This window comes from Kryptolebias marmoratus, linkage group LG11 (assembly GCF_001649575.2).
Source record: "Kryptolebias marmoratus isolate JLee-2015 linkage group LG11, ASM164957v2, whole genome shotgun sequence".
Classification (NCBI taxonomy): domain Eukaryota; kingdom Metazoa; phylum Chordata; class Actinopteri; order Cyprinodontiformes; family Rivulidae; genus Kryptolebias; species Kryptolebias marmoratus.
In genome coordinates, this window is record NC_051440.1 from 6,085,477 (window position 1) to 6,097,553 (window position 12,077).

The 12,077-nt window shown below is 42.5% G+C and overlaps 1 protein-coding gene across 11 annotated transcripts in view; it reads left to right on the forward strand.

Annotated features, from left to right (window-relative positions):
- Positions 1-12,077, forward strand: part of LOC108248321 (adaptor related protein complex 3 subunit beta 2) — a 51,591-nt gene that overhangs the window by 14,846 nt on the left and 24,668 nt on the right. For all 11 annotated transcript variants that reach the window (XM_017437030.3, XM_017437035.3, XM_017437031.3 and 8 more), the window contains exons 2-7: positions 7,610-7,685; positions 8,065-8,139; positions 8,455-8,550; positions 9,927-10,087; positions 10,224-10,290; positions 11,849-12,031. In XM_017437030.3, the coding sequence (XP_017292519.1) occupies positions 7,610-7,685; positions 8,065-8,139; positions 8,455-8,550; positions 9,927-10,087; positions 10,224-10,290; positions 11,849-12,031 (658 nt within the window). The remainder of the gene's footprint in view (positions 1-7,609; positions 7,686-8,064; positions 8,140-8,454; positions 8,551-9,926; positions 10,088-10,223; positions 10,291-11,848; positions 12,032-12,077) is intronic.

Below are 12,077 nucleotides of genomic sequence, written 5' to 3' on the forward strand. Positions count from 1 at the left end.
TTAACAGATTAATTTTGCACAAGACCAGAGAATCAGAACTAGTTTTGGATCTACGTAGTACAACAACAATGTATTTGATAAGTATTGTTATCATCCACCACCAAAAGTAAAAGGTCTGTGTGTGAGAATGTATGTGTGTGTGTGTGTGGGTCTGTTTGTCTGCCGTGTTTGCCAAATATCTTATGAACCACTGGATGATTTTTTTTTTTTTATGAAATTCAAAGGAATCATTAGCTGTATGTCTTCAACTGATTAACCATGTCCAATTCAACATGGCTGCCACAGCTAAGCGACCATAGCAAACACAAAAGTGGCCATAACTCAAGTCAGTTTTACAGATATTAATCAAACGTTTGATGTGGTAGTAGCTGAGAGTCAACCTCAATATATAGTTCAGGCTCTGACAGAAGATCTCATCATGTTCCACAAGACTGCCCACGTTATTTTCAAGGTTTGGCCAAAAGGGCTGCAGCTCTTTTAATTTGTCAGCATGAGATGATCTTAGTTTACAACTCTGACATGAAAGGTGGTGGTCGATATGCGTTTCTTCAAGATGGCTGCCAGGTGTCAGGATTCTGTGGCAGTTAGCGACAGGCCAATTGGTGCGAAGCTCCGAGCAGGAAGGCCGAGTTTAAATGAAGCCCCGCTTCGAGGTTTGCTTCAGCCTCCCTGAAGTCACGTGACCGATGACGAAGGAAGCCTCGCTCCCGCTGCAGACCCGCCTCCGGTTCACCTGGAGATCCACCTCACTGAGTCTGACTCCGGTTCACCTGGAGATACACCTCACTGAGTCTGACTCCGGTTCACCTGGAGATACACCTCACTGAGTATAATCTGACTCTGGTTCACCTGGAAATACACCTCTGGTTCACCTGGAAATACACCTCTGGTTCACCTGGAAATACACCTCTGGTTCACCTGGAGATACACCTCTCTGAGTTTAATCTGACTCTGGTTCACCTGGAGATACACCTCTCTGAGTTTAATCTGACTCTGGTTCACCTGGAGATACACCTTACTGAGTATAATCTGACTCTGGTTCACCTGAAGATCCACCTCTCTCAGTTTAATCCCAGACAGGCAGGAGTTCTTCAGAAACAAGTGGAAAGAAAGAAAGAAATCTCCTCCTCTTCACACCTTTTGTGAAGTTTTCTTATGAAAACTTAAAAAAAAACTTGACATTTAAAAAAATTAAACAAACCAGAGCAACACAAAACAAAAGCTGATGCCACTGCTAAGGTTCAACACAACATGAATGATTTAAACCTTTGCAGGTCTGAGGTTTGTCTGCAGAGCTAAATGTAAAGTCTAAAAAAACCTTTTATATTTGTCTTCAGTTTTTATATTCTCCCAGCATCTTAAGTTTGATGTCAACAAGGCAGGAAAAATTATAGAAAAACTCAAAATTATGCATACACACAGACATATATCTACATATATTTTGTTGGACGCCAACAGAATTGTGGCACTGAGCTCCTCCGCCATCTTGTAAGAAATGTCCAGGAGACACAAACAAAAGCAGCTGATTTTTGTTCCGCGCCTCCTTTGGTTCCGCCCTGCTCGCTTAATTTCTGAACGCTCGCGTCTCTGTGGGAGGTGGACCGATCCATTTGTGTTTTGTTTACAACCAGAGGGACCCTAAAAGACGGAGTGGTCTGTGCGGCCATTTTGTGGAACTTTTTTATGGAAGAGCCTTAAATGAAACAGAGCAGGAAGAAGAAAAGGCAGGCAAAAAGAAAACGCACTAAAATAAACTGAATCTATTTCCACAAAAGAACTAAACGAAAACGAGCAACAACCAAAACCCTTAATGGTCTTCATGGTTCTTTGTCGTTGATCTTCACATTTCTCTTGACCCGCTGGTGAAAGCACTTAACCAACACACAACTTTATCGTCTAAAGATAAGTGTTAGGTTTTGGAGGACTGCACACATGCACTTAGATAATCCAAATCCTGCGCTCTGAAATCGAAACACACATATATGACAAAAATGACCACTAAGTCTCATTCTGGTATCATATTTCTTTTTTTTTTTGCTCATACAAATATTACCCATAAAATACGACATGCTGCTTTTAGTGCTCTGAACTTTGAAGCCGACCTCAAAGGCCGCGGATAGAGGAGATTTTAGATTTAACGCACCAAAAGTTGTTGAAAGAAATCCTTTTAAAGGCGGCTTCGTGGCCGGAGGCTACAAGCCATCATCAGAATTTCACAGGATGAAATGAAGCAGGGAGGGAAAAACACAAAAATCAGCATTACATTTAGGGACCCTCAACGCTTCGGACGGCTTCCAGTTGTCATATCTGCAGCCCGCTGTATGCGTTTGGGTACACACAGCTTTTTATTTGTGTCCACAAAACCAGCAGCGGCTCTTATCCAGAAATAATCCTCACTGTCAGGGTCTAACAAGATTTGACAGGTTTGACTTTTTCTTTAAATGTTGCCAGGAGGAACTTTGGTATTATTTCAGGAATGTGAACACTTTGGTTCTTATCAACACTCAGTGTTTGACCCTCCTCACTGGCTGTAAGGCCTCCTATAACTACTGGCATCTAATCGAAACAGATGTTTTCTTTGTTGTTTTTAACACGTTATCAGCCTAACGCTCTTTTAATTCAAGAATCTAAAAGTTCTGCCTGCATGATAATCATTTAATTTAGGAAATACCCCTTTAACACTCCATTTAGGACATCGTATTAATGCCTCTTGAGAGTACATGTACATAAACTTTAAAACAGCTGGACAGATAATACTTTTAATAAATAATACACCAAAATATGGATCTACCTGTTGCTTCTCTTATTGTTTTATCTGATCAAACATAAATAATTGATTATGAATATAAAACTGTCATAAAGATGCCTAAAAGACAAAAATACCAAAGTTGCTTGTCACGTCTAAATATTTTATGAATTAATCCTTTATGTACACGATGCTGTCTTTGACCGGTGTCTTCACAAAGAGGCTGGGTTAGTGTCATCCGGAGCACAAATATTTCCATTTGTGTGTGTGATACCCAAGTTTGAACCCTCCATCTGGCAGCTGCTGTAAAACTGTGTGAGCAGCATAAATCAGAGCCGCGCCTCTTCGTTCGCTAGACGCCTGGGACCGTGTCCTCTGAGTAGATGAAGGCTCTGCAGGAAGGCAGGAAATCACTTAACTTCATTTTATTGCATCCTTTGTTGCCTTGGAAACTAGTTAGGGGGAATCTGCAGCGACTGACCAAACCCTGCCCTGCATCTCCTCAAATCCAAGTAACGTCGAGTCAGACGCATTGAGGCCCGCTCAGGCGCTCGTCTTTCTGCGGGGAGGCTCCCCCCCCCCATTTCAGAACTGCTTTGAAAGCTTGTCCGCCCGAGACGATGGCGTACAGCCCGATGAACCGAGACACCGGACGCATCGGCGCCTCGAATCAGTGGAGCTGCTCGATTTCCTCATCCTGACGTCTTAATAGGTTTTAATTTTAGCTTCAGGTCTGACACATTTACTGCAACATTCATCTGTTTCAAAAACAACAACAACAAAAGCAGCTAAATATACAGGTTTAAAGTCCTGTCATAGAAGTGCTGATTTTATTCCAAAGGAAAATAACTAAATACTTACTGTGAGTGTTTTTCAACAAGTAAAACAAGTCTTTGATGTGAAATATTTCGTTTTCAAGAGTGAAATATGTTAAGGGTCGTCTTCTGTTACTCGATGAATAAAAGGCAGCAAACAGATGTGCGGATTGTTTGAAAATGTCAGTGATTTGAGTTTCCCCTCATTCAGTTAGTCCTCGGTCTTTATCTCAGCAGCTGCAGCGGCGATCCTGCCAGCAAGCATCTTTGTGCGGCCACTGTTTGCCTTGTTCCGCTCAGCAGGTTTGGTAGAAACTGTTGGTGATTATCTTTTTTTTTTTTGCAGTCCTTGTGTTTGTATGCCAGCAGGGTGGAGACGTCAGCTTGGGTATACTCAGACAAGGATCTCGGCTGCAACGTGCGAGCCGACTTGCACCCCTGATGTAAAGCATCAGGGGTGTCAAACTCCATTCCTCGGGGGCCGCTCACCTGCATGTTTTAGACGTGTTCCTGCTTTAAAACACCTGCTTTAAATGGATGACTGGTTGCCATGCTCCTGGAGAACTTGATGATTTGGTGAGGAGGTAATTAAACCATTTGAATCAGGTGTGTTGGAGCAGAAAAAGCTAAAACTCCCAGGACATAATCTCATGCCATACTGCAAGATCTTGACAGGCGTGTTAGCATTTGTGGTCTGCGTTCAGGATGACTCTCAGCTACTACTTCGACAGATTTTAGCTCAACATGCAGCATTTGGTGTATAAGACCAAGATGCAGGCAGACCTGAAGAAGCTTCAAAAAAGCTAATTGTTTGTTGAAAGCAGGAAACCAAAAAGGCTGGCGACGCTGCAAAGAAAAACTTATAGGGGAGACGGGGATGGGAAACACAAGGAGTGGGACCTGAATGTGACACGAACTAACACAGAGACAGGGCTATCCGAGTGCAGGGAAAACTACATGTGATGCACCAGCGGCCAGTGAGCGACAACTGTGGGGAAATGAATTACAGCTGGGAGATGACGAGGAACAGGTGAGGTGGGCGTGGCAGGCAGACCGGAGAACTACTGAGCTGAGGGCAGGTGAATATTGGTGCCGGAAACATGATGAAAAATACACTAATCCAGAACACAAAGAACCAAGGAGCAAAACTAAGCAACAATATACACCGACATGAAAACGCAAGCATCACAAGTATGAAAATAAAAAGAGAAAAATAACTCCTAAACTAAAATCGTGACACAATATCTGTACAAGTATGTTATAGACAATACAGTCTCGGAAGACATCAGCATGTTTTTGTCTGTTAAAATAAACCTTTAACTACTCTGGCTGAATGTGACGTATGCAGCCCAGCTGGTCATTGTTTAAATTACTCTAATTCTGTCACGGCCAAAGGTTTTGGCAACTTCAATCAAAGAGTCAAAAAGCCGCCTTCTTCTTAACGTCTGTAATTTTGGATTTCAGCTTTTGGCTTTCTGACGGTGTCTTATTAGTGTTTGGAGTTGATCACATTTTGTTGGCTTCTGTTTATCCACCCACTTTCTGAGAACTGACCTCGTTCTTGGAGAAGTTCTGGGTCCAGAATCTCAGCGTTCTGACCTTTGAGCCATTTTGTTCTCACGTCTGCCTTGTGTAAAAACAGTTCTCTATCAAGATGGCGGACACTCAGATCACTAAGTTGTTCCTGGACTGTTTTCATGGCCGTGTTCTTGGGCAGAACTGCGAACACGAAGACGATGAGAAGCAACTCATCGTGTTAGGATGCCTCAGTGTCAGAATGACACAGGAGTCATGGTAGCACTCAGCATGATTGTGCATCAATGGAGAAAAAAAAGATGAAGCTGTTACACGTTTAGAAGACCCCAGTTGAACGTTTTGGCCTTCATCATCCTCCTTTTTTATGTTATTAACCTGTTTTTAAGTCTTTGTGTGGTCTGAGACCCGGCAGTGATGCTCAGAGTTCATGATACTTCTTGAGCTCATGTGAGAGAAGATGGAGGAAAAAAGCCAACTTTTTTGTCATGTTTACATTTTAAAACCATATTAATAGCTAACCCAAACTATCTGTTTCTGTGTTTGTTCATTAAAATGTCATGCAGCAACTGCAGATTTTTCAAAGCTACAAAGATTTACAGTATTTAAAGGGTTTAAATCAGGTTTAAAGCTTGGATTTGGTTCAGTTTGTTTCACTCTAGGATGCTGCTGGTAGTAGAGTATAATAGTATAACATAAAGGTTTTTTTTTCTATTCATAATAAAAACAATAATATTGATGATAATAAAGATATGTGACTTGCATCCATGGTCTCCAAGGTAGCCATCTGCATGCTGCCAAGGAGCATCGCCAAAAACCGGTTCAGTTCAGACCGTTCAACATACTTTAGGCTACTTCCATCACAGTCTTATGGTTTAGCTCAAATGGATCCAGGAACTCGAGTTACGCAGCGAGATCCTGTCTGGACAGAAAGATGCCAGCCCGTCCAGCCGGACCACTGAGCCAGAGACGTCACTACAGAGTAGAGATGTCGCGATCAAGAATCTGTTTGTCCCCAACACCGGTCCAAGTAGTACTGGGTGATGCTCAGTCTCAGTTTGATACTTCCTTTTTTTTACAGCACAGAGTACCAGATTACATACTGTAGGTGTATTGAAGTTATTAAAATTATTTCTTTGATGCCTCAGTAGCTCTACTGTGCTGTAAAGAAAACATGTTGTTCCTCTAGTTAATTTATTATAAATTAGAAAAAAAAGTGCCATATAATGGTCAACTTTCTTGTAGATTTCTGGTAACGCCGTCCCAGTTATGTTATGTTGAAAGGACGTACCGTGGGTTCAACAGCTCCAAAAGGCAACAAAAACCTTCTCTCCCCACCACAGCGATGTGTTGCTCAACCAGAACGATCAGCTCAGTCTCCCACTCTGTCCTTCTTACCTTATTGCTCTCCTCTGGAAACTTGTTTCCCTCAAAGTGTGCCGCTTAGCCATGTTAGCTGTAAGAGCTAGCAGGGTGAACTCGATGTACTCAGCTCAGGATTATAAATTATAATTATTATAAAATTATTATAAAATTATTATAAATTATTATAAAATATAATTATTTATAATGGATTATAAATATCAAATTTGATTGGTGGTACTGAATGTAAAGCTGCAAGTAGCGAATGAACTGTCCTTATTTTGTACTTTAAAATACTTCCAAACATGTTCAGATCATGATCAATTTGGCTAATGTAAACCATAGACAGTAGGTCAAAGATAGAGACATGGGGAGTAGTATGGTCTGCTTCTCTCATACCGATAAATGAAAAATGTCTTGATCGGGTCCCTGATCCGACACCTGAGATCGGCTCGGGACATCTCTCCTATGGCCAGTTCAGCACGGAAGTTTCTGAGTTCCTGCTGTGGGTCTCAGACACTGGCGAGAAAACGTAAGGTGCTCAGCTCCACCGCTCAGGTTTACTCTCCCAGTACGCCTCATTTTGTGCATCGTCACCACCCGGCTGCTTTCCCAGCAGTCTGCAGCTTCTCCCACGCAGCAGGATGTCTGCAGCCCTCCACACACGCGGCGGAAGGCTTCTCCCGATCATCTCCAACCAAAACAGCTGTCTGTTTCACGGAGACCAAGACATGCACAAGAACTTGCACTCTTTCCAGAGCGAGAGTGGCTGCTGTTGTTGTTGTTGTTGTTGTTGCCCACCACCATTTTTGAACATAAAAATAGGTAAATAAGTAATAGGAAAATTACAGTTTCCTTGTTCCTCCTGATAATGTCAGAAGTCTGTGAAAACACCCTTTGTTGGGGATTATTCTGCTCTCTAATCACTGCTGCTTAATGCACTGCAGTTTCACAGGTTTATTTGCAAGCCAGATTTCTCACTTCAAGAAGAATAATTTCTGGGTCAGGCTCGAATACGTTCTGAGCTCTGAATGCAAAGTTTAAAACACGACTTCATTACTCGTTCGACGCCTTCAGCGTGTTTCTGTGTCTGCTTTATAAATAAGACAAACTGCGCTGTGGATTATTTCTGTTTTCTGTTTTCTCCCCACAGACACGACGACTTGAAGGAGATGTTGGACAGCAACAAAGACTCCCTGAAGCTGGAGGCAATGAAGCGGATCGTGGCCGTGAGTGCGAATAATGTTTACGTTGGGATTTTTGCTGCTCAGCAGGTCCGGCTGCACCTTGTGAGGAGGAGACGAGGGCAAGGCAAAACGGCAACCTGTGCCTGTTTCAATTCATTTAGACTCTCATCGTCGCCAAACTACTGATTTTTGGGTTTGAGGACACAAGCAGTCTCACATGCTAAAACTACAGCGTCGAGAGATGCAAAATGTGCCGTCAGCTGTTAAATATTCATAACCTGTGTCAGATTTCCTATTCCGAGGCTCCACTCCCATAATTTCGTTCGTCGCCCCCGCAGAACTGAAAGATGAAAGCAGATATAAAAAAAAAAGAGAGAGAGACTTGGCAATTTTAGGGTGTTTTTTTTTTTTTTCTCTGCAGATGATCGCTCGGGGCAAAAACGCATCGGATCTCTTCCCAGCTGTGGTGAAGAACGTGGCGTGTAAAAACATTGAGGTTGGTAATGAAACCGAGTTTCACGCAGCTTCATGTGGTTTTAAATAGTTAAAAAGATTTTTGCGTCTTGTCTTCCTTATTTCATCTTTTATTTCCCAGGCTTGCAGTTTATTCTTCATGACATCCTGTTTTTTAAAGCCCCATTTCTTTTTTTTTTTTCTTTTTAATTTGATCTGAGTTGAACAAAATTGCGATTTTTCTTTCTCTTTTTTCTCCCAGAGCACCATCTCTTTACTTCAGGTTGCTTAAATGTGTCAACTAATATACAGTTTTCTTTCAGTTTTACCTTTTTTCTTTTACTGTTTCTTCTTCCAGGTGAAGAAGCTTGTTTATGTTTACTTGGTGCGTTATGCCGAGGAACAACAAGATCTTGCTCTGCTCTCTATTTCCACATTTCAGCGCGGATTAAAGGTACATCTTATTTTCCTGGAGTGCTCTTATTGTAAGGTGTCGAAATGACTGACACTGAAATGATCCAGACCGATATAGTTCACATATTGAATTCAGTTCTGTCGTTTTACGTATCAGGACAGAATAAAAAGTGATCTGCTCTTTAACAGGTTCTAAAATTATTCAAACGTAACCTCACGTGTACAAAATCACACAACAGATTCAACAAGGTCGTTAATTGTTCAACCAAAATGAAACCAAAATTGGAAAGTTCTGTAATAAACTGAGTTCAGCCCCTTATCCAGCAGCTTGTAGAACCTCCTTTAGCAGCGATAACTCAGTAATGGTTTTCTGTCTGACTTTATTATCCTCTCAGCATTGTGGAATTTTGGCCCATTCTTCTTCACATCTTTGCTTCAGTTCATTGAGGTTTTCAGACATTTGTTTCTGTCCAGCTCTCTGAAGGTCCCACCACAAAAACTCCATAAGGCTGAGGTTCAGGATCTTGATTAATTGTAGCGCTTTTACAACACTGTGTTTGACAGCTGGTGTGAGGTGTTTGTGCTGTGCCTGGTCTTATCCAAACATGGTGCTGTGCATTATGGGTGAACATCTCTGCTGTGGTCTCATCCGTCCAAAGGACATTGTTCCAGAAGTCGTGCTGCCATATTGTTTTTAGAAAGAAGAAACTTTCTCGTGTAGTCCTTCCAAACAGGCCACACTTGTTTAATCTGTTTCTGAGTGTACAATCATAACCTTTAACCTGCTAACTGAGGCCTACAGAGTCTGAGATGGAGCTTCTGGGTTTTTGCTGTTTTTCTGAGCGTTGCACAGTCTGACCTTGAGGTGATTTTGAAGGGATTTCCACTGGCAGCTGTGGGAGACATACAGAAATACAGAAATCTAATACTTCAAGTCATTGTTGCTAAAGGTGGATCTACAGTTCGTTCTGAGGTGGACTGAGTCTTTCACACAGCTCGTCTGTCTCGACTTTGCTTTTGTTTAATAAATATTTACCTGGTGGAATCTGTTGTGGGTTTTTGTACACTTGAGGTTGGATTTGAAAAAAAAACCAGATCATTTATGTTCTGATAAATAAACCCTGAAACTGAAAGCAGGTGAGCTTTCTTTGTCTCATGACAGTCGGTCTGATTATTGGATGTGTTGTTGTGAACTTTTGCACTAACAGTTATGGCTCAATGAGAATAAATTTATTCAACTTTATTGACTGACAAAAATCGGGTCAGTTTGTATTTCAAAAAATGAAAATACCATGCTTTGATATAACTCTAAGGTAGCTGTAGTATTGTTTTATTTTCTATTACTGTTTAATTTTCACAGCCCCTTCGCAGTGTGTCTAACTTCATACGTAAAGTTGCCACCATGTTGTTTTCCAGGATCCGAACCAGCTGATCAGAGCCAGCGCCCTGCGAGTCCTCTCCAGCATCCGAGTCACAATCATCGTCCCGATCATGATGTTGGCCATCAAAGAAGCCGCTTCAGATATGTCTCCGTACGTCAGGAAGACAGCCGCTCACGCGATTCCTAAGCTGTACAGGTACGACTCCGCGAAGATCGATGCAGCTCGCAGGCCCTCCGACAGAAAACAATTATTGATCAAACTCTGCTACGTCCTGCCAATGCAAGACCTCTTTGTAAGAAATTATTTCTTTTTCTTTCTGTTCTAATCCCAGTTTGGATCCTGAGCAGAAAGACCAGCTGATAGAAGTCATAGAGAAACTCCTCGCAGACAAAACCACGGTGAGTTGTTTTCCTTTGTTTACGTGATTGATTGAGTCCTTTCTCCTGGACGTTTATTTCAGCACCTACAAATGGAAATGTGAAAACCACAGAGTGCACGAAACATAATGATCGGCTGCTATACGCAGCAACGGAGTGCACTCAGTTGTTTTAGGACTCATTTGTTTAACCGCTTCTTGTTTTTACCCTGAATATTTTGTCTGAGCAGTTTATAAACAAAATATCATAAAAACAGGGACTGTTTTGATTTCAGCAGCTGAATACAGGTTTCTCCTTTACATAAAAGTGTGGCATTAACTTATAAACTATATTACCAAAAGTATTCACTCGTCTCCCTTCACACACATATGAGCTTGAGTGAAATAATCCTTAGTGTTTAATCTGATGTTGGCCCACTCTTTGCAGCTATAAGACCTCCAGCTCTTCTGGAAAGACTTTCCACAGGTTTAGGAGTGTTTATGGGAGTTTTGGACCATTCTTCCAGAAGCTCATCTGTGAGGTCAGCTGATGTTGGACAGAAGGCCTGTCCCACAGTCTCTGCTCTAATTCATCCCAAAGGTATTCTGTCAGGCTGAGGTCAGGACTCTGTGCAGGTCAGTCAGGTTCTTCCACACCAAACTCCCTCATCCATGTCTTTATGGACTTTGCTTTGTGGACTGGTGCTCAGTCATGTTGGAACAGGAAGGGGCCATCCCCAAAGTGTTTCCACAAAGTTAGGAGCATGAAATTGTCCAAAATGTCTCTTTATGCTGAAGCATTAAGAGTTCCTTTCACTGGAACTAACTCCTGAAAAACAAGCCCACACCATCATCCTCCCTCCACCGTACTTTACACTTGGCTCAATGCAGTCAGGCAAGAACCGTTCTCCTGGCAACCATCGAACCCAGACTGGTCCATCAGATTGTCAGATAGAGAAGTGTGATTCGTCCCTCCAGAGGACACGTCTCCACTGCTCTAGAGTCCAGTAGCAGCGTTCTTTACTCCACTGCATCTGACTCTTTACACTTGGTGATGGAAGGCTTGGATGCAGCTGCTGCCATGGAAACTCATTCCATGAAGCTCTCTGCTCTCTGTTCCTGAGCTGATCTGAAGGCCACATGAAGTTTGGAGGTCTGTAGCTGTTGACTCTGCAGAACGTTGGTGACCTCTGTGCCCTATGAGCCTCAGCATCCACTGAGCCACTCTGTGGTTTTACATGGCCGACCTCTTTGTTCCAAATCACTTCCACATTGTTATAATCCCACTAACAGCTGACTGTGGAATATTTAGTGGAGAGGAACTTTAATGACTGGACTTTTTGGCACAGGTAACATCTTATCACGGTACCACGCTGGAATTCACTGAGCTCCTGAGAGCGACCCATTCTTTTACAAATGGTTGTAGAAGCAGTCTGCATGCCAAGGTGCTTGATTTTATAGACCTGTGGCCGTGGAAGGGATTGGAACACCTGAATTCAAGAAAATGGATGATGAGTGAATACTTTTGGCAATGTAGTACATATGACAGTATACATGGCAGTAACATTACTACATGCTGCATTGTTTGAAATGTGCTGCAGCTGGTGGCAGGAAGCGTCGTCATGGCCTTTGAGGAGGTTTGTCCGGAGCGCATCGACCTCATCCACAAGAACTACAGGAAGCTGTGCAACCTCCTGATCGACGTGGAGGAGTGGGGGCAGGTGGTCATCATCAACATGTTGACCCGCTACGCCAGAACCCAGTTCCTCAACCCCAACATCAACGTGAGTTAAAAAGAACGCACACAGATGATGGAGGCAAGAGATAAAT